At 45.9% G+C, this 17022-nt stretch overlaps 1 protein-coding gene across 2 annotated transcripts in view; it reads left to right on the top strand.

Moving 5' to 3' along the window:
• CCDC175 (coiled-coil domain containing 175) overlaps positions 1-17022 on the top strand; it is an 87096-nt gene that overhangs the window by 12913 nt on the left and 57161 nt on the right. Inside the window, exon 1 of one of the 2 annotated variants that reach the window (XM_082274836.1) lies at positions 9308-9432. The exons of the other annotated variant lie outside the window; for it this stretch is intronic. Coding sequence (XP_082130962.1) covers positions 9372-9432 — 61 coding nt within the window. The 5' untranslated portion in view covers positions 9308-9371. Of the gene's footprint in view, positions 1-9307; positions 9433-17022 lie in introns of those variants that run through there. 2 annotated transcript variants of the gene reach the window in all.

The raw sequence follows: 17022 nt of genomic DNA, 5'->3' as shown, positions 1-17022 counted from the left end.
GGTACTCGGGTACTCTGATGGGCAGGTGACAGGCAGGTGATAGGTACTGATGAGTAGTACTGATACTGATAGGTGATACTGATACGTGATAGGTACTGATGAGTACTGATGAGTAGTGATGGGTACTGATGAGCAGGCGGCAAGTACTCGGGTACTTCAGGCGTCAGGTACTCTGATGAGCAGGTGGAAGGTACTCGGGTACTCTGATGGGTAGGTGACAGGTACTCAGGTACTCTGATGACGGGTACTCCGTTGACAGGTACTCAAAGTACCCGAGTATCCGTCATCAGAGTACCCGAGTACCTGTCATCAGAGTACCCGAGTACCCGTCATCAGAGTACCCGAGTACCCGTCATCAGAGTACCCGAGTACCCGTCATCAGAGTACCCGAGTACCTGTCATCAGAGTACCCAAGTACCTGTCATCAGAATACCCGAGTACCTGTCATCAGAGTACCCGAGTACCCGTCATCAGAGTACACGAGTACCCGTCATCAGAGTACCCGAGTACCCGTCATCAGAGTACCCGAGTACCCGTCATCAGAGTACCCGGGTACCTGTCATCAGAGTACCCGAGTACCTGTCATCAGAGTACCTGATGGGCTGGTGACAGGTACTCGGGTACTTTGATGGGCTAGTGACAGGTGCTCTTTATTGGGGGGGGGGGGGCAATCAGTGTGTTTAGGGTGCACTGTATTTGGTAACTAGCTGTTACCACACTCTCTTCCTCACACAGGATCAGTATGTGAGGAGGAGAACACGGTGACAGCTAGTTACCGTGTTCTCTGTTGACATTTGTGACCGGCTGTGATTGGACACAGTCGGTCACGTGGTAAAGAGCCAATTTCATTGGCTCTTTACCTAGATCGGGGATCGACTCTGTCCGAGGGACGAGCCTCGTCCCCGATCGCTGCTCTGCGCGCCCCCGGGGGCGCGCATTGCAGAGAGAACGAGCGGCTCGTGCTGGAGCCGCTCATGTGATCGGCTGTGATTGACACAGCCGATCACGTGGTAAACAGCCAATTTCTATTGGCTGTTTACCTTGATCAGGGATGGGCTATGTCCGAGGGACGAGCCTCACCCCCGATCGCCGCGCTGCGCGCCCCCGGGGGCGCGCAGTAGCAGCTAGAGCGGGCGGACGTCATATGACGCCCGCCCGGATCCGTACAACCACCATGCCGACGTCATATTACTATGACTCGGTATGGAAGTGGTTAAACATCCTTGTCCTTGAGCGAGCATATTGAATTGCATCTTATACAATTAAGACTTTTAATTGTATATGATGGTTATAATATTTTGGACCTGCTCACTATATATGTGCTATCGCAGTATGTCACTGGGTTAGTAAGATTATTCCTATCTTATAAGATATTTGGACTTGTGTTTGCTGCCACTGATTATTTAACTTATTTGTATAATGACTCTGGACTTCCTAGTCATTATACAAATAAGTGAAATATTCCTATAATTACAATCAGTGGCAGCAAACACAAGTCCAAATTTCTTAGGCGGCACTAATGGGCACAGATAGGCTGCACTGGTGGCCATTGATGAGGCTACACTGATATGCTGCACTGATGAGGCTGCACTGATGGGCAATAATGAGGCTGCACTGATGGGCACTGATGAGGCTGAACTTATGGGAACTGATGAGGCTATGCTGATGGGCACTGATACACTGTGGTTGTGGTCTACAGATGACAGAATGGGTCATAAACATGAAGGGGTGTGGCCTTTGTAGGAAGGGGTGGGTCATATTTAAATTAGGGGGTGCACAAGTTTAGTCAGGCCTAGAGCAGCGCAAAACCAAAATACACCACTGGGCCCTAGTATGTGTAAGTATGAATGTGAGTTAGGGACCTTAGATTGTAAGCTCCTATAGGGCAGGGACTGATGTGACTGTACAATATATATATATATATATATATATGTGTATAAAAGCGCTATATATGTGCCTGTAATAAATAAATAAATAAAAATAAATAAATATTTGGCTGTAGCAGGAGGCACTTTGTTTGCTGAAGAGCTGAAGAGAGGTACAATAATGAGTGCAGGCAACAGTAAAGCATGGTGGAGGTTCCTTGTAAGTTTAGGGCTGCATTTCTGCAAATGGAGTTGGAGATTTGGTCAGATTACTCAATGCTGAAAAATACGGGCAGATACCCATCCATCATGCAATACTATCAGGGAGGCATGTGATTGGCCTAAAATTTATTCTGTATCAGGAAAACAACCCCAAACATAAAGCCAATGTCATTGAGAACTATCTACAGCGTAAAGAAGAACAAGGACTCCTGGAAGTGATGGTTTGGCCCCCACAGAGCCCTGATCTCAACATCATCGAGACTATCTGGAATTACATGAAGAGGCAGAGGAATCAGAGGCAGCCTACATCCACAAAAGATCTGTGGTTAGTTCTCCAAGATGTTTGGAACAGAACAACCTACTTGCCAAGTACCTTTAAAAACTGTGTGCAAGTATACCTAGAAGAATTGATGCTGTTTTGAAGGCAAAGGGTGGTCACACTAAATATTAATTTGATTTGGGTTTCTCTTCTGTTTCTTTACTTTCCATTTTGTTCATTGATAAAAATAAACTATTAGCACTTCTATTTCTGAACACATTTTCAAACCTGCCTAAAACTTTTGCACAGTACTGTATATCGATAGCATTAAAGTAGAACTCCATTACAAATATTAAAACCAACCTTAAGCTGGCCATACTCTGATGGAAACTTGGCCGTTCCAGCAAGGAAAATGATGGGAAAAGAATTTTAGTCCTATATATCCTTTTACATTTACCTGCTGTAGTTGTGCCACAAGTATTCATTTAATTATTCATTCTTCTGCTTGGGCAAAATCAAGTTTCATTTTCCTGGCAAGAGCACAATAGTATCTTATGTTAACAGACAGCTGTTTTACTTCTGCCTTGGGAAATGTTCTTTAAAATTGCAAAACAAACATTTTTTTTCAGTTGCGTATTGATTATATCCTGCCAAATTGTATTTCAAAGAGGAATGGTAGGTCATGTGGCAGTTAGACTAAAAAGTACAAATGAATCAATAGGAGACTGTAAGGCTGCTCAATAGAAAATGTCTATGCAAACCCAAATATTACCTTCCAAAAGTGGTAATGGCATCACCATTGTGCTGCAGAAAGCCTGCGCAGACAGCAGAGCTGTGGGAGGGGCCCGGCAGGCCCCACCCACTATAGGCTGCCTGCAGAAAACTACCGGATGGGGGTGGAGACAAGACCAGTCACCCTGCACAAGGAGAGAGAGCAGCAGTGATTGGTCTATATTACAGGAATATCTGGCACAGAGACAAAGTTTCATGCTGCATTAATGGACAGATCTGGAATACACAAAGTACACCAAGATTCTAGTAGAAATACACATGCCTCTTGTATTTAGACATTTGCTTATCCCGGAGTTCAGCTTTCAAGTTTTGGATGAAAAGGGGAAACTTTGGAACATCTGTCTGGCGTTCACTTTCTGTTATGGGGACAACCTCTTACCAGACAGGAAGTGAGGAAAAACAGACAACAATAAAAAGCAGACAGAGGTTCTAGCATTCCCCTATGTAACTTCCGTCTGCACTCTTTGCAAAACTTAATTTAAAACATGCTTACAAATAGATAATATGAAAACGAAAGCATCCCAAGTCAAGCATCATTTACTGGACACGGTTGCTGGTGGGGGATAGTGTTCTGGTTTATATACTTATATGGTCTAGTGGCAATATCAGGAGAGGAGAGCAACCCTGATGGCTATAGAATGCCCGGGTGGGATACTGGTGGCCTGGTTACCCTTGTTTACAAGCTATAGGAGGCCCTGTGATCTGGTGAGTTTGCAGTGAATAAATGTTGCCCTTACCGCCTTGTAGGCTACAGGAGGAATTCAAAGAGATAGCAAACCAAGGGGGGTGGGATCCTTGGAACATGAAATCTAACTCATCTTGGGAAGCATAAATTAAAGACCGATGCTTCAGTTTTAGAGCTGGTGAAGGCCTGATGAACCTGTACTTAAAAATAAGTTTCTAGAAACCAGAGCATAGTAAAAATAGGTCAGGAAAATTTGACAACCTCAACATGACCATGGTCTGTAAGTCAAGCCATGTAATGTGCTTGGTCTGAGATGGCTGGGAGCATTTAGAAAGCTGAATGACATGAGGAAATTAAAGTATTTCAAATCTACGGACATTGGATGGAAAGGTGAGGGCATAATGAAATCAAGCAAATTAATACCCCACATTAATGACTGAGAAAAAATGGTAATATAGTACATATGAACTATAAAACATCAATTATTACCTTCTTCTCTGTCAATTAGAGAGTATGAGCAGAAAGTTGGCCCCAACTGAAGATGAAAACAAGATCAAGGATACCTTTTATGAGAAACTTGAAAGACATCTACCAACATTTCTAAAAATGGAAAATAGTATTAACCACTTTGCCACTGAGTACCGTAGTACTACTGCGGCAAAGTGGCTCGTTATCGTCTGACGACGTAGACCTACGTCGTCAGACACTCCCCCTTGTGGGCGGCGCTCGCACACCGCCGGAGGCTCGCTCCCGCTGTATTCAGTCACAGCGGGAGTCGGGCCAGGGGAGGAGCAGCGGCGATCGTCGGGGATCTAGTGTGGAGATCCGCCCGCCTGTGTAAACACAAGCGGGCGGATCTCCCAAGTGACAGGGAGTGACAGATCGGAGTGTTCAGCATAGCTGGACATCCGATCTGTTCATGACTCACTCAGTCACCTCCCCCCACATACGTCAGTAAGCACCAGGCATACATTAACCCCTCCCTCTCCAATATAATTAACCCCTTCCCTGCCAGTGTCATTTTTACAGTAACAGTGCATATATATAGCACTGATTACTGCAGTAATGTCACTGGTACCCCCAAAGTGTCAAAAATGTCAGTCAAGGGTCCGATCTGTCCGCCGCAATGTCGCAGTCCCGCAAAAAAAATCGCAGATCGCCGCCATTACGCGTTAAAAAAAAACACCAAAAATGACAGAAATCTTTATCTTAGTTAGTAAACGCAATAACTTTTGCGCAAACCAATCAAAATACGCTTATTGTGAATTTTTTTACCAAACATATGTAGCAGAAAACAAATTGGCCAAAAATTTAAAAAAATTTTGATTTTTACATTTTTTTGTGGGGAATTTCATGTAAAAAAATTTGAAAAATATTGTTATCTTTTCAAAATTTAAGCTCTTTTTTTGTTTATAGCGCAAAAAGTAAAAATCACACAGGTGATCAAATACCACCAAAAGAAAGCTCTGTTTGTGGGGAAAAAAAGGACGTAAATTTCGTTTGGGTATGGCGTCGCACGACCGCGCAATTGTCAGTTAAAGTCGCACAGCGCTGAATCGCAAAAAGTGGCCTGGACGTAAGACAGCAAAATGCTCTAGTGGTAAAGTGGTTAATAAGCAATGACTGGATGGAAAGCAGAATATACAAACTACAGGGAGACACAACTAAAATGTGTCTGCACTTTTGGATAAAACATTAAACTAGAACCTTGGTCAGGCTTTATCTCTGTCTTCAGCCCCGCTGGATAGATTCACTCTCTTGTTTGGCCCTAGTGACCATTTACAGTATATGGCAAATAACCTGATGAGAAATCTAAAATGTTTGAGTTGTCTCAGAATCTTTTAATAGGCATAGCATCCTCCTAGTTAGGTTGCTAGTAGTATTGAGGCAAATTTCGCTTTTGGCTTCTCTGTAGCCAGTGGAGCAAAGTTTGATTGCTTTTGGCTGTTCTGTGTTTTGCTAGTTGAAGGTTCGCCTGCTTCCCCCTGGTTTTTAGTTCCAGAGTTTTCTGGGTTGGAAGAGTCAGACCCTCAACTGGCATATTCATATAGCCTCAGCCGGTATCAGGACAATATCCCCCCGGACAATATCCCCCCGGACAATATCCCCCGGACAATATCCCCCGGAGAATATCCCCCCAGACAATATCCCCCCGGACAATATCCACCCAGAAAACATCCCCCTGGACATAATCCCCCCGGGACAACATCCCCCGGGCAATATCCACCGGGACATAGGGTTAGGGTTAGGGGGTTAGGGTTAGGGGGGGATATTGTCTAGGGGTATATTGTTCAGGGAGGAGATTGTCCGGGGGGATGTTGTCCCGGGGGGATGTTGTCCAGGGGGGATATTGTCCGGGAGGATATACCCTACCCATGTTCTTCAAGCAAAATATCTTAGAAAGACAGTCCCTGCCCAGGTCTTGTGCCTGGCTTGGGAAAAGAAATTGGGACAAAAAGCAGGGTCTGTCAGGGGTCAGTACACTACATAGGTAAACCTGTTCTTGTGAGAATTGTATAAATGGGAATATATTGTATATACATAGTGTATATTCAAATTTTAATAGGTATATGAATGGGATAGGAGTCATAGTAGTGACATATGAATTCCAATTTTTTGTGACTTCACCCTCCTACAGCACCTTTAGTAAGTCATCCTTACCTATAGGGGTGAACTCAGGCATGTGTGGATCCTAGTCTGAACCCACCAGAGCGAGCCCACCAGGAAGTTTTCCCTTACACTGGGCCAATCATAAGTGGCCGAGGCATGCCCCACAGCTGCATGTATACACACCCAGTGTATATGTGTGACTGTGAGGTGGGGAGCGCACTGGCCTCAGATGATTGGCCCAGTACAGGTGACAACTTCTTGGCAAGCTTGCTCAGGTGGGTTCAGACTAAGACCTGAACGTGCCCAAGTTCATTCCAAATTACTTACAAACGCACTCTTTTTATTGTGAGACTTACACAGAGCTACTTACGGGCAAATTACCACCAGTGCACTGCAATAGCAATGCAAAATGTATCACTAGCACACCGCAACATGTGGTAACTCATGTGCACTGCTGAAAAATGTGTTTTTTGGTCTGTTGTGGGGCACTAGATTGGGTTGCCTTAACATGACAATGTACGTTAATGAGCATGTGTTAACCGCACCACAATAAACTAAGCTGGTGTGAGAGGGACCTAAGGCCAAATTTAGATTGGTGTATTATGGTGATGTGGGTTTTCCTGCTCTGCTCTACCATTTATTTTGAAACCCCAACCCTACAGTAGGCAAGCAATGTTCTGCATTGCTTTGCACTGCAATGCAGTTATGGAAGCAGGCCGCTTTAACTCAGCACATCCTAAAGCAAGGATTTGCAAGGCATTAACACATGTGCATCAAGACAATGCATAATGGGCATACAGAACCTTTAGGGCTCATTCACACTTAAAGCGGAGTTCCACCCAAAAGTTCCGCTTTAGGTAGTGCTAACCCCCTAACATGCCACATTTGGCATATCATTTTTTTTGGGGTGGGGGGGTACCTAGTTTTGACAGGTATCCGCTCCCACTTCCGCTCGGAGCGCCCTGAGCGGAAGTTCTCCTCTCCCCCTCCCTCCCTGCAATCTTCTGGGACATGTCAGAGGTCCCAGAAGATTGCCGGCCAATCACGACGCGTAGCGCAACTCATGCATGCGCAGTGCGTACCCGGCTGTGAAGCCGCAAACTGTCACAGCCAGGTGCCCACACCAGTGATGCAGGCGCCGGAAAGCAGAGAGGGAGAAGAGCGAGGCTTCGGGTGGCCGCATCACTGGACCGTTGGACAGGTGAGTGTGTTAGGCTGGAACTCCGCTTTAAAGAGGTAAGTAAAGTCTTTTTTTTTTTTTTTACTTTTTTCTTACCTGCAAAGTAAAGGCATAATGTGCGCTGCTGCCAGACCCAGTGCGCAAAATGACATACAGGTACATCATCTCGTGCAAGAGGGGGCGCTCTGCTGCAGTATATCTGTGTGTGGTGTTTTATCAGAATACAACTACCTATCAGATTCTGCAACCGGAAGTGATGTACAGACTAGAACAACTTACTGCGCATGCGCCATGCGTTCCAACATGGCTGTTATGCGTTCCATCAGTTTTCCTAATGTGACAGAACACAAAGCAGAGGCCGACATCTTCTTACACCCACGCAAGTCTTACATTTTACATTTATTTTAGCAGTAAACTCACTTTATATACTGAAATAGACTATTTTACCGCGACCGAGTGAAATATTTCACTATATAATCAGTCTGACACTGAGCAGCCTGGGGTGTACCAAGATGGATGTCGCCAGGGCAGCCATCAGGGGGGGACAGCCCATACACATGTAGGGGGCCCAGGGGTTCCAAGGGGCCCAGCCGCCCAGGCCACAACCAACAAGACCGAGATGTTGCTGCTGTAGTAACTAGCAATTGCTGAAGCATGGCAGCTGCAGAGTAAGCCGATGCAGCTGAAGGGATGTCTCTTTGCTGGATTGCGCTGTCTCTTTGCTAAAAATACGAGGCTGTCTCTTTGCTGGATTGTGATATCTCTTTGCTGAATATATGAGGCTGTCTCTTTGCTGGACTGGGATGTGCCTTTGTTGAATATATGAGGCCGTCTCTTTACTGGATTGGGATGTCTCTTTGCTGAATATATGAGGATGTCTCTTTAATGGATTGGATTAATTTTAAGTTGTAAGAGTGTTAAAACAGAAGTGGGTGCACTGAAGGACTCGGTGGGATGGCCAATGGGCAGATTCGGTGGGAAGGCTAGAGGGCGGGCCCCGCAAAATGTTGGAGGTCAGGCTCAGAGGGGCCCAGGCCTAAATCTGTGTAAGGGGCCCCAAAATTTTTGATGGCTGCCCTGGATGTCGCCATCTTCTGCCTGCAGGTTTCTCGCTATACTTACTAGATTACAATAATAGAAATGTAATACTGTGATTCGGTATATAAGGTGAGTTTACTGCTAAAAGAAATGCAAGACTTGCGTGGGTGTAAGAAGATGCCCGTCTCTGCTTCGTGTTCTGTCACATTAGGAAAGCTATTGGAGCGCATAGCGGCCATGTTGGAACGCATGGCGCATGCGCAGTAAGTTGTTCTAGGCGGTACGTCACTTCCGGTTGCAGAATCTGATCGGTAGCGATATTCTGATAGAACAGGGGCAGTGCAGAACTGGTGAAACTTGTAAACAAAAAGTACCAGAAAAGGCCCGGTCAGCAGCAAGTGCATATAATAACTATTCTGCACTCAAATGAATTGCCTTTGAAGTAATGAATAAAGAGACACGGGCCCTTTAATAGTTTTGCCTCATCGCACATCGTTTATTACAGTCACTGCCAAGAACTTCAGGGCCCACATTGCAAAAGTGTATGCACCCCTTCCCAGATGGACTTAGTACGGTCAATAAAGCTGAAGGACTGTACCATTGCTTTAAAAAAAGGGGTGTGCCCTGAAAGGCGCGTCCGGTTGCCTTGGTAACAGTCAGCGGCTAGCTAGCTGGGTTTGCTCCCGGAATGTGATAGGGGCTGCTGGGACAGGAGAGGAGATGGCCTCGGTACCGGAGAGCAGGGGGGTGTCGCTGGTTTTGCAGCACTTCATGGAAATAGGTGAGAAATCACAGCCCGGGAGAGACACGTGACGTGACCCGCCCGCTGCCGGTGTCCGGTGTGCATTTCATATTCCTGTATCTCTATGAGTGTCATATGTAACAACGCCCGGTGACCGGGATACCGACAGTATTGGATAGGTGTTACCCACTTGCTGATCAGGCTTTTTATGCTACTATTTGTTTTAAAGTTTGAATTGGTATTTTTTTCTAGAAAATTACTTATAACCCCCAATTGTTATACATTTTTTTTTTTAGCAGAGACCCTAGGGAATAAAATGGTGATCGTTGCAATTTTTTATGCTGCGGTATTTGCGCAGCGGTTTTGCAAACACATTTTTTTTGAGAAAAAATACACTTTAATGATTAAAAATAAATAAATAATAAAATGTCATCCGGATTTTTTGTATAATATGAAAGATGATGCTATGCTGAGTAAATAGATGTCACGCTTTAAAATTGCGCACGCTCGTAGAATGGCGGCAAACTACCGTACTTAGAAATCTCCATAGGCGACGCTGTAAACGCCCTTACAGGTTACCAGTTTAGAGTTACAGAGGAGGTCTAGCACTAGCATCTTTGCTCTCGCTTGTGTGGTGCGAACGCCGTTTACAAATGCACAACTTACGTATGCGTTTACTTCTGCGCGCGAGCACGGAGGGATGGGGCGCTTTAAAACATTATTTTTTATTATTAACCACTTAAAGACTGCTTGCCGCAGTTTTACTGCAGCAGGTCGGCTTTGTCCTGCGAAACAATGTACCTGTACATCACTTTGTGGGGGCGCCCGTGCGCCCATTCGCCACAGAAGAACCCGATCAGCGGGTCCGGCGGCCACGTTTGCCACCGGGCACCCTCTATTGTTCCTCGTGGAGCCATAACGGCGGGCTGCCATTGTAAACACGGCGGACCGCTGTTCTGTCAGTAATGAACTCAGGGATCCTGTTTCCTCTTATTTAGGAACACAGGTCTCTGTGTTCATGCAGAAAGCCCATCCCCCACACAGTTAGAAAGCACCCCTTAGCGACACATTTAACCCTTTGATCGCCCCCAGTATTAACCACTTCCCTGCCAGTGTCATTATTACAGTAACAGTGCATATTTTTAGCACTGATTACTTTAGTAATGTCGCCGGTCCCCCCAAAAGTGTCAAAAATGTCAGTTAGGTGTCCGATCTGTCCGCCGCAATGTCGCAGCCCCACTAAAAATCGCAGATCACCGCCATTACTAGTAAAAAATAAATAAATAAATAAAAATGACATAAATATTTTCCCCTAGTTTGTAGATGCAATAACTTTTGCGCAAACCAATCAATATACACTTATTGCGAGTTTTTTTTTACCAAAAATATGTAACAGAATACAAATTGGCCTAAAATGATGAAAAAATTCGATTTTTAAATTTTTTTATTGGGAATGTTACATAGCAGAATGTGAAAAATATTGTTTTTTTTTTTTTTTGTTTTTTCAGAATTGTTGCTCTTTTTTTGTTTAAAGCACAAAAAATAAAAATCGCAGAAGTGATCAAATACCACCTAAAGAAATCTCTATTTGTGGGGAAAAAAAGGACATCAATTTTATTTGGTACAGCGTCGCATGACCATGCAGTTGTCAGCTAAAGTAACGCAATACCGTATTGCAAAAAATGGCCTGGTCATTAAGGGGGCAAATCCTTCCGGTCTAGAAGTGGTTCAAGCGGAGTTTCACCAAAGAGTGGAAGCCTGCCTAACGTACATTTACTGCAGCAGGTTGGCTCTATTGCACAAAATCACGTACCTGTACGTCATTTTGTGTAATAGCCACTAGATGGCGGCATCGCACCGCCGGAGATGCCATCGCGCTGTGGGGGGACAGCCGGTGGCTGCAAAAAAAGATACCAGGGGTTATGGCTGATATCTTAGCCATAGTCCCGATAAACAACTTGCAAACTGCGAACTACAGTATCTCACAAAAGTGAGTACACCTCTCACATTTTTGTAAATATTTTATTATATCTTTTCATGTGACAACACTGAAGAAATGACACTTTGCTACAATGTAAAGTAGTGAGTGCACAGCTTGTATAATAGTTTATATTTGCTGTCCCCTCAAAATAACTCAACACACAGCCATTATTGTCTAAACCACTGGCAACAAAAGTGAGTACACCCCTAGGTTAAAATGTCCAATTTGTGCCCAATTGGACATTTTCCTTCCCCGGTGTCATGTGACTCGTTAGTGTTACAAGGTCTCAGGTGTAAATGGGGAGCAGTTGTGTTAAATTTGGTGTTATCGCTCTCACTCTCATGGCAAAGAACTTATTGTTTTTCTACATAAAGATGACCTAGGCTATAAGAAGATTGCCAAGACTCTGAAACTGAGCTGCAGTGCAGTGGCCAAGACCATACAGGACAGGTTCCACTCCGAACAGGCCTTGCCATGGTCAACCAAAGGAGTTGAGTACACGTGGTCAGCATCATATCCAGAAGTTGTCTTTGGGAATTAGACTTATGAGTGCTGCCAGCATTTCTGCAGAGGTTGAAGGGGTGGGGGATCAGCCTTTCAGTGCTCCGACCATACGCCGCACACTGCATCAAATTGGTTCTGTCGTCCCAGAAGGAGGCCTCTTCTAAAGATGAAGTACAAGTAAACCCACAAACAATTTGCTGAAGACAAGCAGACTAAGGACATGGATTACTGGAATCATGTCCTGTGGTCTGAGGAGACCAAGATAAACTTATTTGGTTCAGATGGTGTCAAGCCTATGTGGCGGCAACCAGGTGAGGAGTACAAAGACAAGTGCGTCTTGCCTACAGTCATGCATGGTGGTGGGAGTGTCATGGTCTGAGGCTGCATGAGTGCTGCCGGTGTTCTGTTAGAAAAGCATACCCCGTGAAAATTGCATACCCACGTCACTTCCTGTGAGGAACAGCTGAGCAGCGTAGCAGTGCGCATGCTCACAGCCCCGGATACGTCATTGAACAGCTGAGGAGCTTACTAGTGTGCATGCGCGGAGGGTATGAAATTATCACGGTAGTGTGTGTAACGTTACACCGCATCAGCTGTTGCGGCGGTTACATTAAAACAGCTCGGTTGCAATATGAGTCATCCCGCTCCTATCCCTGTCACTTCCCTGATCTTGGCTAGTAAATATAAAAGCGACGGCGGGTGTATGAAATCTAAATGAACGGAGATCTCGGCTCCGTGATTTATCTTTTCATACAACCGCCGCCGCTTTTATATTTACTAGCCAAGATCAGGGAAGTGACAGGGATAGGAGCGGAGATGACTCATATTGCAACCGAGCTGTTTTAATGTAACCGCCGCAACAGCTGATGCGGTGTAACGTTACACACACTACTGTGATAATTTCATACCCTCCGCGCATGCGCACTAGTAAGCTCCTCAGCTGTTCAATGACATAGGTGCACCGGAAGTGATGAGGGTATGGATTTTTCATGGGTAGGTTGTTTTCACGGAACACCGGCACTGGGGAGCTACAGTTCATTGAGGGAACCATGAATGCCAACATGTACTGTGACTTACTGAAGCAGAGCACGATCCCCTCCCTTCAGAGACTGGGCCGCAGGGCAGTATTCCAACATGATAATGACCCCAAACACACCTCCAAGACTATCACTGCCTTGCTAAAGAAGCTGAGGGTAAAGGTGATGGACTGGCCAAGCATGTCTTCAGACCTAAACCCTATTGAGCCTCTGTGGGGCATCCTTAACTGGAAGGTGGAGGAGTGCAAGGTCTCTAACATCCACCAGCTCCGTGATTTCGTCACTGAGGAGTGGAAGAGGACTCCAGTGGCAACCTGGTGAATTCCATGCCCAAGAGGGTTAAGGCAGTGCTGGAAAATAATGGTGGCCACACAAAATATTGACACTTTGGGCCCAATTTGGACATTATCACTTAGGGGTGTACTCACTTTTGTTGCCAGCGGTTTAGACATTAATGACTGTGTGTTGAGTTATTATGAGGGGACAGCAAATTTACACTGTTATACAAGCTGTAGACTCACTACTTTACATTGTAGCAAAGTGTCATTTCTTCAGTGTTGTCACATGAAAAGATATAAAAATATCTTATAGATGATATAAAATATTTACAAAAATGTGAGGGGGTGTGCTCACTTTTATGAGATACTGTGTGTGTGTGTGTGTGTATGTATGTATATATATATATATATATATATATATATATATATATATATATATATAACATTTTTATTTATTTTGTTTTTGCTAATTTTTTTCCACGAAAGTGAAGTTGCCCTTTAAATGTAGGTTTTAGTTGTAACATCTAAAAGACAAACAACACAAAGCTTGTGAACAACTCACACCAGTATGAACTGGTCCTTACACAGAGGTGGTCTTTCCTTGTAGGGAGGGTGTAGGAAGAAAGAAGTTAACCCCTGTGTAAAACTTACCGTAAACATGCTATAAACCAGGAAGCAAAAAAAGATGATGGTGTTACTGAGGTTAAAGTGACCCTGTCTCTAGCTAAAAGACATCAGACCAGCAGCACTCTAAAACTAGAAGGTGAAAACTTTCTGGTGAGTGTTGTTGTATGTTAAATATTCAATATGTTGTAGAGCCATCATCACCATTGCTAGCAGTAGGAACCACTAGAGAAGCAGGCCACCGCATTGTGTGTGCAACAGTAGTCAGCCTCTCCAATGTGCTGCCACCATAACGTATATTAACCACTTGCCGACCGCCGCAAGTACATATACTGCGGCGGTCAGCCCCGTGCAGGCAAAGTGACGTACCGTTACGTCACTAGCCTGTGAGGCTCTATGGAGCTCCCGCGCGCCGCCGGAGGCGCGCTCCCGCGCAGTCACGGACCCTCCCGCGCGTGTGAGCGGCGGACCCGATGTCCGCCGCTCACTCACGATCGTCCGTGACAGCGGGAGAAAGGCAGGCGGCTAGTGTAAACAAGCCACCTGTCATTCTCCCCTGTGTAGGAACAATGATCATACGGTTCTACTATGTAGGACCGTTGATCATTGTTCCTACACCTCAAGCCACAGCCAATCACAGTTAGAATCACGTCCCTAGGGACACACACAGCCCCTCCCTCTCAAATAAAGTTAACCCCTTCACTACCAGTGTATTTTTACAGTAACAGTGCATATGTATAGCCCTGATTACTGCAGTAATGTCACTGGTAACCCCAAAAGTGTCAAAAATGTCAGTCAAGGGTCCGATCTGTCCGCCCCAATGTCGCAGTCCCGCAAAAAAAATCGCAGATGGCCGCCATTAGGCTTTAAAAAAAAAACAACAAAAATGACAAAAACCTTTCCCTTTGTTAGTAAACGCGATAACTTTTGCGCAAACCAATCAAAATACGCTTTTTGGGATTTTTTTTTACCAAACATATGTAGCATAAAACAAATTAGCCGAAAATGTTAAAAAATTTTGATTTTCATATTTTTTTGGGGGAATTTCATATAAAAAAAATGTGAAAAATATTGTTATTTTTGCAAAATTGACGCTCTTTTTTTTTTTTTTTTTTTTTCAAATATTTTATTTATGAAAAAGGAACAACAGTCGAAAAACAATCTGTGACAGGTACCATACAGACATATGTAACAAACATATCATTGAAAGAAGAAACATACTAAAACAGCAGATCGAAGATCAATGAAGGTCCTGGCGAAATCATAGGACCCATCCCCGAGGGCGGGGAAGGTGCAGGCACATCCAACCCGATTCACAGATAGCCAGGCACTAATACAAGCATATGAAGAAGCTGCATTACGGAGAGAGAATAACCGTTTCCGGCCGTCGCTCCCCAATTTTATCTAAAAAATGGAAAAGATAAAAGGGAACAGAGCCCGAGAATGGGTGACACACAGAGAAGACAAAGAAGGATGGTGAAAGGATAGGGACGGGGGGGGGGACGGGGGGGGCAGAAGGGGCAACTCCCCGCATGGACAAAACCCACGGGCACTCCCGAGGTGAAGATCAGCCGCACATCAGAGACCTGCCCTTGTCAGAGAGCACGAAGACATTCCAGAAACCCCAAATCCTATCGTACCGCTCCCTGCGATGCTGCCTCGTGAGGGTGAGGTCCTCCATTCTGTTCACGTCCTCCATCCTGCGCATACAATCCCCTATAGTCGGTACTCTAGTCGTCTTCCATAGCACCGGGATGCAAGCCTTGGCAGCACTCAGAACATGGGGGATAATCGATTTTTTACTTTTCGAGATCGGTGTAGAGGAGACCTGAAGTAGGAAGAACTCCGGAGTATCCGGGATTTCCCGGTCCGATAGTTCCCCCAGGAGGGCCCGGACGGCTTGCCAGAAAGGGCGTAGACGAGGACATGACCAGAAAATGTGGAGTATCGTGCCCACATCACTCTGGCACCTCCAGCAAAGGTTCGGTGTGTCCGGAAAAATTTTGTGCAAAGTAGAGGGAACCCTATACCACCGGGTAAGGATCTTATAGTTCAACTCCTGCAATTTCGCGCAGGTCGGCGTCTTCAAAGCCAGGGCGTATACTTTCAGGCGTTGCGCCGGGGTGAGCTGCAGCTGAAGATCCCGCTCCCACCTGCCCAACCCAGGGAGGACATAGTCCTCTCCCGGCGAGAGCAGGAGGCCATAGGATTTGGACAGCGTACCCGGCAGGCTCCCGTCCCCCACGCAGTATTCCTCATAGGGAGTGAGGTCCCTGGAGAATGACGAGGGGTCCGGTAAGGAGCGTAGATAATGGTGTACCTGGGCAGCGTGCCAGAACCCCAGTCGAAAGGAGCCACTGCTCGACATCAGCTCCTCTATCGTCGGCCACCGAGATCCCCTGAGGAAGTGGACTGCTTGAGAAACGCCCCTGGACATCAATCCGCGGAAAGCCGAGTCCTCCAATCCAGGGGAAAACTCCGGGTTACCCAGGACCGGGTAAAGCGGGGATGACTGCGTGGATATGGAGGGGTGCGAAAGAACGCGACGAGTGGTTGTAATCGTCACGCCGATCGTGGGATGCGCCCGGAGGCCCCGTGGAAGCTCCCCCCTAACCCATGGCATGCCCTCCAGGGAGGCGACAGTCTGTCCCCTCTCCAACTGCACCCACAATTTACCCGTACCATGTCTCCGCCAATCAATCAGCCGGCCGAGGTGGACCGCTTGATGATATTTAGCTACATCAGGGAGGGCCAGGCCCCCAGAGTGCTTTGGCAGAGTCAACTGGGCACGAGACAGCCTAGGCCTCCCGCGGGCCCAGATGAATTTCAGGAAGATGCTGTGGGTTTGGGCAAAGAATGAGGCCGGGATCTGCACAGGAAGCGCCTGCAGCAGGTACAAAATTTTAGGGAGGATCGACATCTTAATTAGGTTGCATCGGCCGAACCAAGAATGCAGTCCGGTATTCCAGGTCTGTAGCAGGCCACGAATATGGGTCAAGAGGGGCGGGAAGTTCAATTCATAGATTTTGGAGAGGTCCGAGGGGATCTGGGTCCCAAGGTATGTCAGAGCTCCCTGAGTCCATTTGAAAGGCAACGTCGAGGACAAGTGCGCCAAGAGGGGGGCCGGAACGCCCACCCCCAAAGCCTCGGATTTATGAAAGTTCACTTTTAAGTTAGAACACTGGCCGTACCGTTCCAGTTCCTT

The sequence above is a fragment of the Pelophylax lessonae genome (genome assembly GCF_965119305.1).
Source record: "Pelophylax lessonae genome assembly, chromosome: 13".
Classification (NCBI taxonomy): Eukaryota; Metazoa; Chordata; class Amphibia; order Anura; family Ranidae; genus Pelophylax; species Pelophylax lessonae.
The sequence above is the reverse complement of the archived record's forward strand: the minus strand, read 5'-3'. Positions and strand labels throughout refer to the sequence as shown.